The sequence below is a fragment of the Scyliorhinus torazame genome, chromosome 6 (genome assembly GCF_047496885.1).
Source record: "Scyliorhinus torazame isolate Kashiwa2021f chromosome 6, sScyTor2.1, whole genome shotgun sequence".
Classification (NCBI taxonomy): Eukaryota; Metazoa; Chordata; class Chondrichthyes; order Carcharhiniformes; family Scyliorhinidae; genus Scyliorhinus; species Scyliorhinus torazame.
Window position 1 is genome coordinate 247,889,507 of NC_092712.1, and position 21,005 is coordinate 247,910,511.

Below are 21,005 nucleotides of genomic sequence, written 5' to 3' on the forward strand. Positions count from 1 at the left end.
TGCAGATTAGGTGGATTGGCCATGATAAATTGACCTTAGTGTTCAAAATTGCCCTTAGTGTTGGGTGGGGTTACTGGGTTATGGGGATAGGGTGGAGGTGTTGACCTTGGGTAGGGTGCTCTTTCCAAGAGCCGGTGCAGGCTTGATGGGCCGAATGGCCTCCTTCTGCACTGTAAATTCTATGATAATCTATGAACAACTTGCATTTATATAGTGCGTGCTTTTCACGTAAAATATTCCAAAATGCTTCCCAGGAGTGTTATTGGACAAGTTTTAACACTGAACCACAAGAGATTTAGGACACGTTACCAAAAGCTTGTTCAAGAGTTTGGTTTTACCAAGAGAACAAAGAACAATTCAGCACAGGAACAGGCCCTTCAGCCCTCCAAGCCTCTACCGGTCATGATACCAACCTTTGCCAAAACCCTTAGCACTTCCTTGTGCCGTATCCCTCTATACCCATCCTATCCATGTGTTTGTCAAGATGCCTTTTGAACACCGTTAATGTATCTGCTTCCACAACCTCTCCTGGCAACGCGTTCCAGGCACTCCCCACCCTCTGAGTAAAAACCTGCCTCGCATATCTCCTCTAAACTTTGCCCCACGGACCTTAAACCTATGCCCCCTGGTGACTGAACCCTCCACCCTGGGAAAGAGTGCCTGCCCATCCACTCTATCCATGCCCCTCATAATCTTGTAGAGCTCTAACAGATCACCCCTCAATCTCCGCCTTTCTAATGAAAATAGTCTGAGTCTATTCAGCCTCTCCACATGGCTAACACCCTCCAGACCAGGCAACATCCTGGTAAACCTCCTCTGCACCCTCTCCAAAGCCTCCACATCCTTCTGGTAGTGTGGCAACGAGAATTGTGCGCAATATTCCAAGTGCGGTCGTACCAAGGTTCTATACAACTGTAGCATGACTTGCCAGTTTTTATACTCGATGCCCCGTCCAATGAAGGCAAACATTTTGTATGCTTTCTTGACTACGTTGTCCACTTGTGTTGCCACCTTCAAAGATCCGTGGACTTGAACGCCCAGATCTCTCTGACTTTCTATATTCCTCAGAGTTTTACCATTTACGGTATGTTTCCCCTCTATGTTAAACCTAACAAAAAATGAATTACCTCACATTTGTCCGGATTAAACTCCATTTGCCATTTCTCTGCCCAAGTCTCCAACCTATCTATGTCCTGCTGTATCTTCTGACAATCCTCAACACTATCTGGCACTCCACTAACCTTGGTGTCATCCACAAACTTACTAATCAGACCAGCTAATTTTCCTCCAAATCGTTTATGTATACCACAAACACCAGAGGACCAAGTACAGATCCCTGTGGAACACCACTAGTCACAACCTTCCATTCAGAAAAACACCCTTCTACTGCTACCTCTCCTTCTTCTGTGACCGAGCCAGTTCTGTATCCACCTTACCACCTCACCTCTGATTCCGTGTGACTTCACCTTTTGTACCAGTCTGCCATGAGGCACCTTGTCAAAGGCTTTACTGAAGTCCATGTAAACAACATCCACCACCCTCTCCATATCAATCATCTTTGTTACCTCAAAAAACTCGGATCAAGTTAGTGAGGCACGACCTCCCCTTCACAAAACCATGCTGTCTATCGAATGTGAGTCCATTTGTTTCCAAATGAGAATTCTCTCCAATAATTTACCTACTACCGACGTGAGGCTTACCGGCTTATAGCTTCCAGGATTATCCCTGCTACCTTTCTTCAACAACGATACCACATTAGCTATTCACCAGTCCTCTGGGATCTTGCCAATCAGATACAAAGATGTCAGTCAATGCCCCAGCAATTTCCTCCCTTGCTTCCCTCAGAATTTTGGGATAAATCCTATCTGGCCCAGGAAACCTATCTACCTCAATATCTTTTAAAAGACCCAATACCTCCTCGTTTTCGATGTTAACATGATCCAGACTGTCCACACACCCTACCCAAGAATCACCTTCCACAAAGTCCCTTTTTTTAGTGAACACTGATGCAAAGTATTCATTTAGTACCTCATCCATTTCCTCTGGCTCAGCACAAATATTCCTCCCACTGTCCTTAAGTGGTCCAATCCTTTCCCTGGTTACCCTCTTGCTTTTTACATATGAATAAAAATCTTTGGGATTCATCTTAATCCTACTTGCCAAGCGCTTTTCATGACTTCCCCTACCTCTCCTAATTTCCCGCTTTAGTACCTTCCTACTTTCTTCATACTCCTCAAGGGTTTTGACTGTTCCCACCCTACTAGACTGTACAAAAGTCTCCGTTTTCTTTTTGATGAGGTTCACAATATCCCTCGTTATCCAAGGCTCTCTAAACTTCCCATACTTATCCTTCATTCTCCCAGGAACGTGACTTTCCTGAATCCTAATCAACTGTCGCTTGAAAGACTCCCACATGTCCGATGTTGATTTTCTATCCAACAGCCACACTCAATCCAAATTCTTCAATTCCTGTCTAATGTTATCGTAATTTGCCTTTCCCCAGTTTAGCACCTTATCGCGAGGGTTACCTCATCCCTGTCCAGAAGTACCCTAAAACTTATGGAATTATGGTCACTACTTGTCAAATGTTCCCCTACTGAAACCCTAACCACCTGTTCAGGCTTATTCCCCAATACCAGATCCAGTACTGCCCCTTCCCCAGTTGGACTATCTACAAAAAGTTTCCACCCAGGTTGATAGGGTTGTGAAGAAGGCCTATGGAATGTTAGCCTTTATTGGTAGAGGGATTGAGTTCCGGAGTCAGGAGGTCATGTTGCAGCTGTACAAAACTCTGGTACGGCCGCATTTGGAGTATTGCGTACAGTTCTGGTCACCGCATTATAGGAAGGACGTGGAGGCCTTGGAGCGGGTGCAGAGGAGATTTACCAGGATGTTGCCTGGTATGGAGGGAAAATCTTATGAGGAAAGGCTGATGGACTTGAGGTTGTTTTCGTTGGAGAGAAGAAGGTTAAGAGGAGACTTAATAGAGGCATACAAAATGATCAGGGGGTTAGTGAGAGCCTTCTCCCGCGGATGGAAATGGCTGGCACGAGGGGACATAGCTTTAAACTGAGGGGTAATAGATATAGGACAGAGGTCTTTACGCAAAGAATGGTGAGGCCGTGGAATGCCCTACCTGCAACAGTACCTGTTTACGTTAATGATGGAAAGGGATAAGTATGCACCGCAGGGCAAGAGTTATAGCTGGGGGAAGGGCAATTATGATGCCATTAGACGTGACTTGGGGGGGATAAGGTGGAGAAGTAGGCTGCAAGCGTTGGGCACACTGGATAAGTGGAGCTTGTTCAAGGATCAGCTACTGCGTGTTCTTGATAAGTATGTACCGGTCAGGCAGGGAGGAAGGCATCGAGCGAGGGAACCGTGGTTTATCAAAGAAGTGGAATCTCTTGTTAAGAGGCAGAAGGAGGCCTATGTGAAGATGATGTGGAGATGCCGGCGTTGGACTGGGGTGAGCACAGTACGAAGTCTTACAACACCAGGTTAAAGTCCAACAGGTTTGTTTCGATGTCACTAGCTTTCGGAGCGCTGCTCCTTCCTCAGGTGAATGAAGAGGTCTGTTCCAGAAACACATATATAGACAAATTCAAAGATGCCAAACAATGCTAGGAATGCGAGCATTAGCAGGTGATTAAATCTTTACAGATCCAGAGATGGGGTAACCCCAGGTTAAAGAGGTGTGAATTGTCTCAAACCAGGACAGTTGGTAGGATTTTGCAGGCCAGATGGTGGGGGATGAATGTAATGCGACATAAATCCCAGGTCCCGGTTGAGGCCGCACTCCTGTGTGCGGAACTTGGCTATAAGTTTCTGCTCGCCGATTCTGCGTTGTCGCGGGTCTGCAAGACGTGCCAGATCATCGACATGGATACCACTATTACACGTGAGAACACCACCCACCAGGTACGCGGTACATACTCGTGCGACTCGGCCAACGTTGTCTACCTCATACGCTGCAGGAAAGGATGCCCCGAAGCGTGGTACATTGGCGAGACCATGCAGAAGCTGCGACAACGAATGAACGGACATCGCGCAACAATCACCAGGCAGGAATCCCTTCCAGTCCGGGAACACTTCAGCAGTCAAGGGCATTCAGCCTCTGATCTCCGGGTAAGCGTTCTCCAAGGCGGCCTTCAGGACCCGCGACAAGAAACCCCGCCGAGCAGAAACTTATAGCCAAGTTCCGCACACAGGAGTGCGGCCTCAACCGGGACCTGGGATTTATGTCGCATTACATTCATCCCCCACCATCTGGCCTGCAAAATCCTACCAACTGTCCTGGTTTGAGACAATTCACACCTCTTTAACCTGGGGTTACCCCATCTCTGGATCTGTAAAGATTTAATCACCTGCTAATGCTCGCATTCCTAGCATTGTTTGGCATCTTTGAATTTGTCTATATATGTGTTTCTGGAACAGACCTCTTCATTCACCTGAGGAAGGAGCAGCGCTCCGAAAGCTAGTGACATCGAAACAAACCTGTTGGACTTTAACCTGGTGTTGTAAGACTCCGTATGTGAAGATGAGGTGTGAAGTTTCAGTTGGGGCGATGGATAGTTACAAGGTAGCGAGGAAGGATCTAAAGAGAGAGCTAAGACGAGCAAGGAGGGGACATGAGAAGTATTTGGCAGGTAGGATCAAGGAAAACCCAAAAGCTTTCTATAGGTATGTCAGGAATAAGCGAATGACTAGGGAAAGAGTAGGACCAGTCAAGGACAGGGATGGGAAGTTGTGTGTGGAGTCTAAAGAGATAGGCGAGATACTAAATGAATATTTTTCGTCAGTTTTCACTCAGGAAAAAGATAATGTTGTGGAGGAGAATGCTGAGACCCAGGCTAATAGAATAGATGGCATTGAGGTACGTAGGGAAGAGGTGTTGGCAATTCTGGACAGGCTGAAAATAGATAAGTCCCCGGGTCCTGATGAGATTTATCCTAGGATTCTCTGGGAGGCCAGGGAAGAGATTGCTGGACCTTTGGCTTTGATTTTTATGTCATCATTGGCTACAGGAATAGTGCCAGAGGACTGGAGGATAGCAAATGTGGTCCCTTTGTTCAAAAAGGGGAGCAGAGACAACCCCGGCAACTATAGACCGGTGAGCCTCACGTCTGTAGTGGGTAAAGTCTTAAGAGACAAGATTTATAATCATCTAGATAGGAATAATATGATCAGGGATAGTCAGCATGGCTTTGTGAAGGGTAGGTCATGCCTCACAAACCTTATCGAGTTCTTTGAGAAGGTGACTGAACAGGTAGATGAGGGTAGAGCAGTTGATGTGGTGTATATGGATTTCAGCAAAGCGTTTGATAAGGTTCCCCACGGTAGGCTATTGCAGAAAATACGGAGGCTGGGGATTGAGGGTGATTTAGAGATGTGGATCAGAAATTGGCTAGCTGAAAGAAGACAGAGGGTGGTGGTTGATGGGAAATGTTCAGAATGGAGTTCAGTTACAAGTGGAGTACCACAAGGATCTGTTCTGGGGCCGTTGCTGTTTGTCATTTTTATCAATGACCTAGAGGAAGGGTGGGTGAGTAAATTTGCAGACGTTACTAAAGTCGGTGGTGTTGTCGATAGTGTGGAAGGATGTAGTAGGTTACAGAGGGATATAGATAAGCTGCAGAGCTGGGCTAGGAGGTGGCAAATGGAATTTAATGTAGAGAAGTGTGAGGTGATTCACTTTGGAAGGAATAACAGGAATGCGGAATATTTGGCTAATGGTAAAGTTCTTGGAAGTGTGGATGAGCAGAGGGATCTAGGTGTCCATGTACATAGATCCCTGAAAGTTGTCACCCAGGTTGATAGGGTTGTGAAAATGGCCTCTGGAGTGTTGGCCTTTATTGGTAGAGGGATTGAGTTCTGGAGTCAGGAGGTCATGTTGCAGCTGTACAGAACTCTGGTACGGCCGCATTTGGAGTATTGCGTACAGTTCTGGTCACCGCATTATAGGAAGGACGTGGAGGCTTTGGAGCGGGTGCAGAGGAGATTTACCAGGATGTTGCCTGGTATGGAGGGAAAATCTTATGAGGAAAGGCTGATGGACTTGAGGTTGTTTTCGTTGGAGAGAAGAAGGTTAAGAGGAGACTTAATAGAGGCATACAAAATGATCAGGGGGTTAGATAGGGTGGACAGTGAGAGCCTTCTCCCGCGGTTGGAAATGGCTGGCACGAGGGGACATAGCTTTAAACTGAGGGGTAATAGATATAGGACAGAGGTCAGAGGTAGGTTCTTTACGCAAAGAGTAGTGAGGCCGTGGAATGCCCTACCTGCTACAGTAGTGAACTCGCCAACATTGAGGGCATTTAAAAGTTTATTGGATAAACATATGGATGATAATGGCATAGTGTAGGTTAGATGGCTTTTGTTTTGGTGCAACATCGTGGGCCGAAGGGCCTGTACTGCGCTGTATCGTTCTATGTTCTAGTAGTGAACTCGCCAATATTGAGGGCATTTAAAAGTTTATTGGATAAGCATATGGATGATAATGGCATAGTGTAGGTTAGATGGCTTTTGTTTCGGTGCAACATCGTGGGCCGAAGGGCCTGTACTGCGCTGTATCGTTCTATGTTCTATATTGCATCAAGAAGGCTTCCTGGATACACGTTACTAACTCGGCCCCATCCAAACCCTAGTACTAAATGAGTCCCAGTCAAGATAGGGGATTTCCCCAATATAACAACCCTGTTACTTTTGTACCTATCCAAAATCTCTATCTATCTGCTCTTCTATCTCTCGCTGGCAGTTGGGGGGCCTGTAATAAACGCCCAACATTGTGATTGCCCCCTTCCTGTTCCTGAGCTCTACCCAGATTGCCTCATTTTATGAGCCCTCCAAGGTGTCCTCATGCAGTACGGCTATAATATTCTCCTTCACCAGTAATGCTACTCTCTCACCCTTTTTACATCCCCCTCTGTCTCTCCTGAAGCATCTATATCCTCCAATGTTCAGCCCTTCCTTTAACCATGTTTCTGCGATAGTCACAACATCATAATTCCAAGTACTAATATGTGCTCTAAGTTCATCTGCCTTACCCGCTATACTTCTGGCGTTGAGACAAATACACGTCAAACCACTGCGTTTAAACAGACCGGGTGATGTTCTTTTATTTTTGTTCTCTATTTCCCCCTTCAGATTTTACACCTTCTAAGTTAGCGCTCTGGTTCACCCCCCTGCCATACTATTTTAAGGAGTATCTTAGAGGAGAAACATAGAAAATAGGGGCAGGAGGGGGTCATTTGGCACTTCCAGCCTACCCCACCATTCACGGTAGCACAGTGGTTAGCACAGTTGGGTCACTATCTGTACGGCGTCTGCATGTTCTCCCTGTGTCTCTGTGGGTTTCCTCCGGGTGCTCCAGTTTCCTCCCACAGTCCAAGGAATTGCAGGTTAGGTGGATTGGCCATGCTAAATTGCCCTTCGTGTCCAAAAAGGTTAGGTGGGGTTGGTGGGTTTACTGGGTTAGGGTGGATACGGGGATAGGGTGGAGGCGTGGGCTTAAGTCGGGTGCTCTTTCCAAAGGCCGGAGCAGACTCGATGGGCCGAATGGCCTCCTTCTGCACTGTAAATTCTATGATCACGGCTGATCATTCAACTCAATAGCCTAATCCCACTTTCCCCCCATATCATAGAATTTACAGTGCAGAAGGAAGCCACTCGGCCCATCAAGTCCACACCTGACCCTGGAAAGAGCAACCTACCCAAACCCACGCCCCACCCTATCCCCGTAACCCCACCTAATCTTTTTGACACAAAGGGGCAATTTAACATTGCCAATGCACCTAACCCGCACATCTTTGGAGGAAACCAGAGCACCCGGAGAAAACCCACGCCGAACAATCCTCTGGAAATCCTGAGGCTGTGAAAGGCACTGAACACATGCAGGTTCTCTTGGTTTTGTGACTGAACTGTGGAAGTGATTTCATCTTCTAAATTCGAAATGTACTTTCTGTTTAAGCAATGTCTTCCTACACCTGCATCACGTGTCGTGTGGCTTTTGCTGATGCTGAGATTCAGCGATCACACTACAAAACAGACTGGCACCGGTATAACCTGAAGCGTAAAGTAGCTGACATGCCTCCAGTTACAGCTGAGAACTTTCAAGAACGCTTACTGTCTCAGAGAGCAGCTGTCGAAGAGCGGAACAAGGGAACTGCTACAGATTGCACATCTTGTGGCAAAAGATTTGCCACATTCAATGCCTACGAAAATCATTTGAAATCCAAGAAACACCAGGACACGGAAAAGAAGGCCACTGGCATTGCAAGTAAAGAGCTGGAAAGGCTCAATGCGAAAAACATGGAGAAGGGATTAAGCAAGGAGAGAATGGACAATGATGCATTGAATACAGCCATTCAGCAGGCTGTAAAGGCCCAACTGTCACCCTCAATGAGGAAAAGGACTGTTGACCCAGCGACTGGAGGCTCCCAGTCGCAAGTTAGCAGCCAACAAGTGCAACAGAAAAAGCCTGACAAGCCTCCTCGGTTACTCTGGTTAGAACAACAAGCCGTAAAATTGGACCAGCATGAGTACTCGGATGAGGAGGAAACGTTGGTGGAAGATGATGGTAACTAATGACAAAAAGCATCTTATTTCTTGTTAGATTTTAATAATTGTCTGTACAATATGCTTTGCACTGAAGTTTCAATCTTCTACTTTTTAAAGTAAAATTCTAATCCCAAAACACCGGTTGGCTCATTTAGCAATTCATCAGTGACCAACATGGTGGTTTGATAGATTAGTGAGTGCACCCAAACAACCACATAATGAATCGTCTCACGCTTGTGCAGACGCTAATTAATATTTGTACAATAAATTTGTTATCCCACTGTTAATTAGCAACTTATTGAAAATGGGTGACATTTGTCAGCTTCAGACCCTTGTATGATAATTTTGCAGTCTCAATTATGCAAAAAATATGTTTTTTAAGATATCGCCTAGCACAACATGTATTTTCTCATCCTGCCAAAGTATTCTCCATAATTAACTCCCTTCCTAGTAGTACTATTTGTATTTGTATTAGAGATCATAGAATCATAGAATTTACAGTGCAGAATGAGATGAAGAAATTGGGAAGATTGTATGGAGTAGCCAAATAGATGGTTTGGTGATGACCAACTTGTGTCCAGTAGCTGAGACCATTAACCAGCGTTCATCATGTGAGACGTTACCCTGAGTCTACTTAATTGTTTCTCTCGATCTGAGACTTTGTGATCTTGGGTCCCACTTTCATACATGCGAGGATAGTTGTGATTCAGATATCATAAGCTGCCTTATGGCCCTTTCACCATGCCAAAGGCACCAAACCTTGGATATTTGTGTATGCATTCTTACACCTAGCCTCCACGTAATGCCTTCCTGGTCCCAAGTCTTTATTTCCATACTATTATTTTATTTGCCCACAGGATGTATGCATCGCTGGTCAGGCCAGTGTTTATTACCCATTCCCAATGACAATTCCCAATGAGAAGATGGTGGTGAGCCACCTTCTTGACCTTGCACTGCAGCAAGCTCAGGTGTATCCATAATTTACTGGGAAGAGAATTCCAGCATTTTGACCCAGCAACAATGAAGGACCAATGATAAAGTTGCACGTCAGATTGTTGTGTGGTTTGGAGGGGAACCTGCAGGTGGTGCTGTTCCCATACATCGACTGCCCTTGTTCTTCTAGATGGTAGAAGTTGCAGGTTTGGAAGGTGCTGTCGAAGGAGCAGTGGTGAGTTGCAACACTGAATTTTGTGGATGGTACATACTACCACTGTGTGCCAGTAGTGGAGGGTGTGAATGTTTATGTTGGTGGATGTGGTGCTGGTCAAGTGGGCAGCCTCATCCTTGATGGTGTTGAGCTTTTTGAGTGTTGGGATTGCCTTAATTCAGGCAAGTGATGAGTATTCCATCACATTCCTGACTTGTGCCATAGATGGAAGACAGGCTTTGGAGAGTCAGGAGGTGAGTTACTCAGGAATCCGAGCCTTTAATTCGCTCTTGTAACTCAGTAGTTATATGGCTAGTCCAATTCAGTTTCTGGTTAGTCGTAAACCCCAAGATGGTAGTGGGAGATGAGGCAATGATAATGCTGTTGCGTGTTATAAGGAGATGGTAAAATTGTTCAGGGATTGGGAAGACAAGTGGCAGGTGAGTTCAATGCAGAGAAGTGTGAGGTGATTCATTCTAGCTGAAGAAGATGGAGAAGTAGTCTAAAATAAAGGGAGAAACTCTGAAGGGAGGTGCCGGATTAGAAGGACCCTAATGTAAAGTACATAACTCATTGAAGATGGTATTACTAATAGGGCCATTGAGTACACGAGCAAGGACCTCGTGTTGAACTTGTATAAGACACCAGTTAGGCCTCATCTGCAATACTACGTCCAGTTCTGAGCAGAATACTTGAGGAAGGGTGTGAAGGAATTGGAGAGAATACAGAGCAGATTCATAAGAATGGTTCCAGGGATAAAGAACTGTAGCTGAGGGTAGATCGGAGAAGTTGGGACTGATTTCCTTGGAGAAAAGAAGGCTGAGAGGAGGCTTTTAGAGATATTGAAGAATCTGAGGGTTATGATTGGGGTAAATATTGAGAAACTTCCCACTCGACAGATCATCATGAATTAGAGGGCACAGATTCAAAATAATTAGAAAAAGCAGTAAACATCAGGTAAGGAAAGCAATTTTCACCCACGGTGGTTGGAGTCTGGAATGAACTTTCAGAGATGGATATGTTCAATCAACATATTCATAGAATCCCAACAGCATAGAAGGAGGCCATTCAACCCATCGAGTCTGCGTCAACCCTGCGAAATAGCACCCTAACCAGGCCCATTCTCCAGCCCTGTCCCTGTAACCCCACGCATTGATCATGGCCGAGCTACCTAACCTGCACATCTTTGAACTGTGGGAGGAAACCCACTCCGACACGGGGAGAAAGTGCAAACTCCAAATAGACAGTTCCCAAGGCCGGAATTGAACCCAGTTCCTGGCACTGGAGCAGCAATGCTAACCATCCTGTGCGCCAATGTGCCGCACTTCAAAAGGGAATTAGATTGCTATCTGAAAAGAATGTGCCAGGTTGTGGGGATAAGGCAGGGGGGTGGGACTAGGTTGAATATTCTTTCAGTGAACCAGTGCAGACGTGATGGACCTAATGGCCTCCTCCTGCACTAACGATTCTGTCAAGTACACCTTTCCTCAGTTTGCTGATAATTGAGAGCAGACTGATCGGGTGGTAATTGGCTGGAGTAAATTTGTCCTTTTTTTCAGCAGGACATCTCCACATTGTTGTCAAAGCTGTACTAGCTTGGCTAGGGGTGTGGCTAGTTCTGGGACTACCACTGTTGGGGTATTGTTCCGGCATACAGCCTTTGCTGTATCCATGGCCTTCAACCATTTATTGATATCAGGTGGATCATCCTTTTTGCACATCTGGCAAATGGTTCAGCTTTTTCTTTTGCACTGACATGCTCGGTTCCCCCATCATTGAGGATGGGGATATTTGTGGTGCTTCCTCCTCCAGCTTGACCACCAGCATTGGGGAAGTTTGGGTCATGTTGAGATCAAAAATGAGGAGGTATTGGGGGACTTGAAAAACATTAAGTTAGCCAAGTCCCCAGGGCCTGATTTGATATACCACAGACTACTGAGGGAGGTAAGGGAGGGAATTGCTGGGGCCTTGAGAGAAATCTTTGCATCCTCACTGGCTACAGGGGAGATCACAGAGGATTGGAGAATAGCCAATGTTGTTCCTTTGTCTAAGAAGGGTAGCAAGGATAATCCAGGTAATTACAGACCGGTGGGTGGGAATCAGAGCGTTCGCTTAGAAGGTGTCATAACTGAAGGGGAAATAGAAAACAAAAATAAGAGAACAACATCACCCTCAGGCAGAGCAAAAAAGGTGACGAGTGTCAATGCAGGACTGAAGGTATTGTACCTTAATACGCGCAGTATACGGTACAAGGTAAATGAGCTTGTTGCGCACATTGAAATTGGCGGGTACAATGTTGTGCACATCACAGATGTGGCTGCAAGGGGATCAGGGCTGGGATCTAAAAATACAAGGAAATGTGTCCTCTCGAAAGGACAGACAGATGGGAAAAGGGGGCGGGGTACATTATTAGTAAGGAATGAAGTTAAATCGATAGCAAGGAGTGATATCGAATCAGAAGGCATAGAATCTCTGTGGACAGAGTTGAGGAATCAGAAAGGTAAAAAGTCCCTGATGGGAGTTATGTACAGGCCCCCTAGCAGTAGTCGGGATATGAGGCAGAAGATAAATCAGGAGAAAGAGAAAGCACGTAAAAAAGGCAATATCACAATAATCATGGGGGACTTCAATATGCAGGTGGACTAGGAAAATCAGGTTGGTAGTGGATCCCAAGAAAAATAATTTGTGGAATGTTTAAGAGATATTTTGGAGCAGCTTGTGATAGAGCCCACTAGGGAAAAGGCAGTTCTGGATTTGGTGATGAGTGATGAGGCAAACTTGATTAGTGATCTTAAGGTGAACGAACCCTAGGGAGCAGTGACCACAATATGATCGAATTTACCCACGCAGTGGAACAGCAATGGCAGGGGTTTTTGGGGGTTATTCGGGAGGTACAGCAGAAATTCATCCCAAGGAGGAGGAAACATGCTAAGGGCAGGACAAGGCATCTATGGTTGACGAGGGAAGTCGAGGACAGCATAAAAGCAAAAGGAAAAGCATACAAAGTGGCAAGGATTAGTGGGAAGCCATAGGATTGGGAAGCCTTTAAAAGCGAGCAGAGGACAACTAAAAAAAGCAATAAGGGGCGAGAAGATGAAATGTGAGTGCAAGCGAGCTAGTAATATAAAGTAAGATAGGAAGAGTTTCTTTCAATATATAAAAGGTAAGAGAGGGGCAAAATAGACCACTGGAAAACATGACTGGAGAAGTAATAATAGGAAACAAAGAAATGGCAGACGAACTGAATAGTTACTTTGCATCAGTCTTCACGGTGGAAGACACCATGCCAGAGCTCCGGGAGAATCAGGGGGCAGAGGTGAGTGCAGTGGCCATCACTTGAGGAGAAGGTTCTGGGGAAACTGAAAGGTCTTAAGGTGTATAAGTCACCTGGACCGGTGGACTACACCCCAGGGTCCTAAAAGAGAAAGCTCAGGAGATTGTGGAGGCATTGGTGGTGATCTTTCAGGAATCACTGGGGGCAGGAAGGGTCCCAGAGGACTGGAAAGTGGTTAATGTAACACCACTGTTTAAGAAGGAGAGACAAGAAGGGAAGAAGGCAGGGGAATGGGGATGAGAAAAATATCAGCCATGATTGAATGGCGGAGCAGACTTGATGGGCCGAGTGGCTTAATTCTGCTCCTATGTATTATGGTCTTATGAGCCTTATGTCAGTGGTATGGAAATTATTGGAGAGGATCTTCGAGACAGGATTTTGTCCCACTTGGAAATGAGTGGACGTATTAGCGAGAGGAACATATTAAAAACATGGTGGCACAGTGTTTAGCTCCTCACAGCTCCAGGGTCCTGGATTCAATTCCAGCCTCAGGAATGTGGAGTTTGCACATTCTCCTTGTGTCTGCGTGGGTTTCCTCCGGGTGCTCCGGTTTACTCCCACAGTCTAAAGATGTGGAGGCTAGGTGGATTGGCCATGATAAATTGCCCCTTAGTGTCCAAAACATTAGGTTGGGTTACGGGGATAGGGTGGAGGCGTGGGCTTAAGTAGAGTGCTCTTTCCAAGAGCTGGTGCAGACTCGATGGGCCGCATGGCCTCCTTCTGCACTGTAAATTCTATGATTTCATGATTCATTCACAACTTGATGTAGGAGGGCTGCAGAGCTTTGATCGAATCTGTTAGTTGTGGGATCGTTTAACTCCGTCCATTACCTGCTGCTTCTGCAGTTTAGCCTGCTTGTAGTCCTGTGTTGTAGCTTCACCAGATTGACACCTCATTTTTACTATATGCCTGTTGCTGCTACTGGCATACCCTCCTTCACTCCTGGTTGATTCCTTGGTTGATGGTACTGGTAGAGTGAGGGATATGCAAGGCCATGAGATGACAGATTGTGGTTGAGTACAATTTCCCCTTCAGTTATTACACCTTCTAAGCTGACGCTCTGGTTCCCACCCCCCTGCCATACTAGTTTAAATCCTCCTGAATGACTCCAGCAAACCTCCCAGCCAAGATATTGGTGCCCGTCCAGTTTAGATGGAACCCGTCTTCTTATACACGTTCCACCTGCCCCGGAAGAGATCCCAATGGTCCAGAAATCTGAAAACCAATTTAGCCACATGTTTAGCTTCATTATCCTCTTTCTAGCTTCACTGGCACGTGGCACAGGGACTAACCCTGAGATTGCAACCCTCAAGGTCCTGCTTTTTAGCTTACTGTCTAACTCCCTGAAATCCTTCTGCAGGACCTCGTCACTCTTCTACGTATGTCGTTAGTACCTATGTGTACTCTGACCTCTGGCTGTTCACCCTCCCCCTTCAGGATGTCCTGTGTTCGTTCAGAGACATCCTTGATCCTGGCACCAGGGACGCAGCATACCATCCTGGAGTCTCTTTCACATCCACAGAAGCACCTATCTGTGCCCCTTATTATAGAGTCCCCTAGAACTATTGCTCTCCTGCTGAGCAACAGAGCCAGTTGTGGTGCCACTGTTCTGGCTGCTGTTTTCCCCTGATAGGCTATCTCCCCCCCCCCCCCCCCCCCCCCCCCCCCAACAGTATCCGACACGGAATACCTGTTAGAGAGGGGAACAGCTACAGGGAATTCCCTCACTGACTGCCTGCCCTTTCTAGCAGTCACCCATTTGTCTGCCTGCACCTTGGGTGTGACTACGTCTCTCACTCCTATCTGTGATGCTTTCCGCCACCTGCATGCTCCGAAGTGCATACTACAACTGCTCCAACCTAGCTGCCATTGGTTACACTTCCTGCAGATGTAGTCGACCGGAACACCGGAAGCGTCATGAATCTCTCTCAGTTAGAGCACTGCACCCCGCTGAGTGACCATTTTCCCCTTACTGCCTTGTGTTTCTGTCCCCACTTTAATTCCCTCTGACGTCCTGCATCAGTTCCCATCCCCCTGCCACATTAGTTTAAACCCTCCCCAATAGCACCAGCAAACACTCCCTCGAGGACATTGGTTCCAGTCCTGCCCAGGCATAGACCATCCGGTTTTTACTGGTCCCAACCCCCCAGAACCAGTTCTAATATCCCAGGAATTTGAATCCCTCCCTCTTGCACCATCTCTCAAGCCACGTATTCATCTTATCTATCCTGACATTTCTACTCTGACTAGTACGTGGCACTGGTAGTCATCCTGAGATTTCTATTTGAAGTCATACTTTTTAGTTTAACTCCTATCTCTCTAAATTCAGCTTGTAGGATCTCATCGCGTTTTATACCTATATGGTTGGTGCCTATACGCACCCCGCCAGCTGGCTGCTCCCCCTCCAGAATGTACTGCAGCCACCCCGAGACATCCTTGACCCTTGCACCAGGGACGCAACATACCATCCTGAAGTCTCCTTTGCATCTGCAGAAACGTCTGTCAAATCCCCTTACCATTGAATCCCCTACCACTACTGCTCTGCCACACATTTTGCTGCCCTCCTGCGCAGCAGAGCCAGCCACGGTGTCCTGAACCTGGCTGCTTTCACCTTCTGGTGAGCCATCTCCCCCAACATTATCCAAAATGGTATATCTGTATTGAAGGGAGATGACCGCAGAGGACCCCTGCACTGCCTTCCTCTATCTGGTGGTCACGATTTCCTATCTCTCTCAGTAGTTTCTAACTGCGGTGTGACCAACTCCATTGAATGACTTATTCCAAGCTTCAAAGTATAAATACTTAAAGAGCAGCAGAGAATTAGTGAAAAATGACTATGGTTTGCACTTTGTGCTCTTTACACTAGGTGAATGGGAGGATATGGATTCTGTCAGTGACCTGGAGGATGATTTGAAGGACGACGAGAGTCGAGCTGACAAAGAGCTGAGTGAGGATTCTCCAGTTGGCACCATTCCAGTCACCGACTGCTTATTCTGTTCACACCACTCTCGTTCTTTATTGAAAAATATGGATCACATGACAAAATCCCATAGTTTTTTTATCCCTGACGTTGAATATTTAGTGGATCTAAGGGGACTGCTAAAGTACCTGGGTAAGTCTCTGAGAATCCAGTATAAATTTTGACTGTTCCCAATAGTAAATGAATGATAAAAGCAAATTACTGTGAATGCTGGAATCTGAAACCAAAAGCGAAAATGCTGGAAAATCTCAGCAGGTCTGGCAGCATCTGTAAGGAGAGAAAAGAGCTAACGTTTTGAGTCCAGGTAACCCTTCGTCAAAGCAAAAAGGCACAAAGTGGGAGATATTTATACTGTGGGGTGAGGGAATGAAAGATGCATTCATTCCCTCATCCCACAGTATAAATACCTCCCACTAGAGAACCTAGTGGAGTGGTGCAGCGATACCAATCTATCCCTCAATGCCAGCAAAACTAAAGTGCTGGTCATTGACTTCAGGAAGCAAAGGACTGTACACACACCCCTGTCAGCATCAACAGGGCTGAGGTGGAGATGGTTATCAGCTTCAAATTCTTAGGGGTACACATCTCCAAAAATCTGTCCTGGTCCACCCACGTCCAGGCTACCACCAAGAAAGCACAACAGCACCTATACTTCCTCAGGAAACTAAGGAAATTCGGCATGTCCACATTAACTCTTACCAACTTTTAAAGATGCACCCATTATGGGCCAGGGTTTAGATAACACCAAAGTATTTCATGGAGTTCACCTGACCCATAACTTTTAATAGATTTTGGTTTAGGGGAGCACAAGGGCCCACTTTACAGGTTGACGCAACAGCGATCTAAAGTATTTTAAAACAAAAACAATGTTTATTCTGTGAATCCAGTTAACATTTTAGAAACACACAGCAAACATCTTATCAACTACCAACACTGATACCCCCCCCAAAGATACAGCATTCTATAGGTAACCCTTAGTAACTTTCCTAACAACATCCAGCAGTCAAAGACCCTTTTTAACAAAGAAGGTTTGCATTCCTTGCAGAAACAGGTATTACTTTGAAATCATCAGGTGATCTGGAGACATTCTTTAGCATGCTGAGAGAGAGACCAAAATACACCTTGATTTGAATGCAGCTCTCCAGCTGAAAACGAAACTAAAACTCAGAGCCAAAAACAGCTTCCAGCTTAAAACGTAAGTAAAAAGCAGAGCCAGAGCCCAGCTCCACTCACACACTGGCATCAGTGCAGCCACTTGAGAAGACAAATATTTCTTAAAGTGACATTCCATGACACCTCCCCCCAAGAAAAAAATAATCATCAACTTTAAGATGGTTTCATTTTTCACCTTTTCACTTTCTTTTAAACAACATTGACAGTAATATACTTTTTTGTTTAACAAAACATGCAAACATTTATAATGTTTTTAATGTCCATTTTAGTTCTTCTTCCTGCACTGGAACCCCTCTTGATTGACAGTCTCTTTGAACAAGAAGATCTCTGCATGATCCATCCATTTCTCTATGCCTCGGCATTTCTCTTTCAGGTCACATACTGTAATTGTCCAACACAGGAGTATTGGTTAAGACAGCCTTCAGGCAGTCAAATGCCTGTTGACACTCCGCTGTCCACTGAAATTTAGCAAATCCATCAGTGGAGCGACCACATTGTACAAATTGTGCACAGTTGGCACGAATTTCCGGAAAAGTCCACTCAGGCGAAGAAATCGCATTATTTCCATTCGTGTCGAAGGTATTGGAAACACCCCAATAACTTTTGTTTTCACATCTCGTGGGACCATTCGACTCTGTCTGATTGTATGGCCGAGGAATGTGACTTGGACTTTTCCAAATTCACTTTTGGCTAGGTTTACCACGAAACCCGCCTCCTGAAGTCGATCGAATAACTCCAGCTTCAAATGTTCCTTCCATGTCTGACTAAAAATTACCAGATCGTCGATGTATACCGAACAATTGGGTAATCCTCAAACAACTTTGTTAGTTAACCGTTGAAATGTGGCTGGAGCGTTTTTCATACCAAATGGCAATGAATTGGTATATACCATCTGGAGTCACAAAAGCTGGAATCTCCTTCGCCCTTTTGTATAAAGGTACCTGCCAGTAACCTTTAAGAAAATCCAATTTGGAAGTAAAAGCTGATTGTCCCACTTTCTCAATGCAATCCTCCAAACGTGGGATGGGATAGTCCGTTCTTGTAACTGCATTAACCTTTCTACAGTCCACACACAACTGTTGGGTCCTGTCCAGTTTCGGTACCATCACTATGGGTGAGCTCCATTGGCTGCAACCCACTTCAATTATGCCAATTTTAACCATACTTTCAATTTCCTTGTTAACCTGTGCCAATTTTAAAGTCTATATGGATGTCATTTAATTGGAACAGCATTTCCCACATCTACATCATGTATAGCCATACCTTCCAACTTATCTCCGCAAACTTTCCCATGTGATATCAATAACTCTTTCAGGCCAGTTTGTTTTTCCTCTGGAAGGTAACTCAACAATTTATCCGAATTTTTAAGAACATCCTTGTTTTCCAATTTAATTTGAGGGATGTCAAATTCAAAGTCATCTGTATTTGGTTCTTCATTTTGAGTTAGAATCATTAAAACCTCCTCCTTTTGCTCTCCTTCCCTTTCAAAGTACCTTTTAAGCATATTCACATGACACACTTGGTGAGTTTTCCTTCTGTCTGTCGTTCTTACCACATAATTCACCAATTCCTTTCAATCTGATAAGGTCCACAAAACCTAGCTTTTAAAGGTTCACCTACCACTGGTAACAATACTAAAACTCTAACTCCACTGGCAAAACTACGAACTTTAGATTTCTTGTCCGTTACCCGTTTCATCACATTTTGTGCAACTTATAAATGTTGTCTAGCCAATTCACCTGCTCTATTTAATCGTTCCTTAAAAATTGACACGTAATCCAATAATGTAAGTTCCGACTGCTCACTCACCAATTTTCCTTAATCAATTTAAATGGTCCTCTTACCTCATGACCAAAAATTAGTTCAAAAGGACTGAATTTGGTTGACTCATTAGGTGCATCCCTAATTGCAAACAGCACGAATGGAATTCCTTTATCCCAATCCTCTGGATAATCTTGACAGTAAGCATTGTCTTTAATGTCTGATGCCACCTTTCTAACGCTCCCTGCAATTCTGGATGGTACGCAGTTGATTTAAATTGTTTTATTCCTAAACTGTCCATACCTTCTTTGAATAACCTCGAGGTAAAATTTGATCCTTGATCTGATTGTATTTCTGTGGGTAGTCCATATCTCGTAAAGAATTTAAGTAACTCCTCCACAATCTTTCTATCCTTAATATTGCACACTGGAATGGCCTCTGGAAACCTAGTAGACATTTCCATTATCGTCAAAAGATATTGATTCCCACTTTTCGTTTTAGGAGTGGTCCTACGCAATCAATTAAGACCCTTGTAAAAGGTTCCTCAAATGCTGGAATGGGTATTACATGTGCTCTTTTTATCACTGCTTGAGGTTTCCCTGTCACTTGACATGTGTGACATGATCAACAAAATTTAACTACATTATGTAGTTCAGGCCAATAAAAATGTTTTTGGATTTTAGTTTGAGTTTTCCTTACTCCCAAATGACCTCCCACTGGTACCTCATGTGCTACATAGAACATAGAACGATACAGCGCAGTACAGGCCCTTCGGCCCACGAAGTTGCACCGACATGGGAAGTCAAAAAACAAAAGCCATCTAACCAACACTATGCCATTATCATCTATATGCTTATCCAATAAACTTTTAAATGCCCTCAATGTTGGCGAGTTCACTACTGTTGCAGGTAGGGCATTCCACGGCCTCACTACTCTTTGCGTAAAGAACCTACCTCTGACCTCTGTCCTATATTTATTACCCCTCACTTGCAACACCTCCTTTCTATACCTACCAGCAATACCACTTGGTGAACATCTGCCCACTTTTCATCCGCCTGCATATGTAAAGATTACATTTTCTCATCAAGACATCATTTTTATGGTAATAACATTCTGGAATACACTCAGATTCCTCTTCTGTGTATGCTTTCTGGTACATCTGTTTTATTTATATATCTTTCTGTTATAACTCTGCCAATTGTCCTGAACTAAAAAATATCCACCCTCATCCTCCACCTGTTGTTCTTTTCCAACCATCTGATCAAAAATCTTTTCTAATAATTTAACTTTAACTTTATCTTCACACTTTGATTTCTCCTCTTGTCTTAACCTGTGACTTTGCGACCTTGTTACTACACAATCCGGAAAAATCCCAGGATATTCGTCCTTCAATACTTCAGTTGCCTGATTTTCCACTGGCTTATCAACCACAGTAGGCACCATTCCCACCTGCGATCCAGCTATATCATTACCCAAGATAAACTGTATTCCTGGACAAGATTCTCTGTTACTCCTACTGCCACTTCACCACTCTTCATTGGACTTTCCAATCTTACCTTGTATAATGGAACAATCTCACCATGAATTCCACATATTGCCACCTTTTCTGGCAATATTCCCCCCAAACTACATAACTCAACATCTCTTAACATCAAAGATTGATTAGCTCCCGTATCTCTTAAACTTGTGACTTCTTTACTTACTCCTCCTGGTACACCTGAGTAAACTTTACCCACACAAGTAAATTCTTTAAAAGAGATCTGGCACCTTCATATCAATCGCCTCCTGATCAGACTACAATCTTTTGCACCTCCTTCGATTCACTTGGACTTTCCTTCACCACTTTAACAAACCCCACTGACTTATCCTGTTTTATCACATCAGCCTTCCCAGCACTTTTCTTCAACACTGTGACTTTCCATGGACTAGTTCAAGACAGTGAAAACATTTGAAACTTTTCATTTCTCTTCTACCCTCCTGGATTTATTTTTAAATCCTTATTATCTCCTTATTATCTCCCATTAGATCTCCTTTACCTCTACCACTTGAGT

The 21,005-nt window shown here is 44.8% G+C and overlaps 1 protein-coding gene across 4 annotated transcripts in view; it reads left to right on the forward strand.

Annotated features, from left to right (window-relative positions):
* The window catches only part of LOC140425368 (cytoplasmic 60S subunit biogenesis factor ZNF622-like), a 62,881-nt gene that overhangs the window by 19,010 nt on the left and 22,866 nt on the right, over positions 1 to 21,005 (forward strand). For all 4 annotated transcript variants that reach the window (XM_072509562.1, XM_072509561.1, XM_072509564.1 and 1 more), the window contains 2 exons: positions 7,970 to 8,578; positions 15,907 to 16,152. In XM_072509562.1, the coding sequence (XP_072365663.1) occupies positions 7,972 to 8,578; positions 15,907 to 16,152 (853 nt within the window). In that variant the 5' untranslated portion in view covers positions 7,970 to 7,971. The remainder of the gene's footprint in view (positions 1 to 7,969; positions 8,579 to 15,906; positions 16,153 to 21,005) is intronic.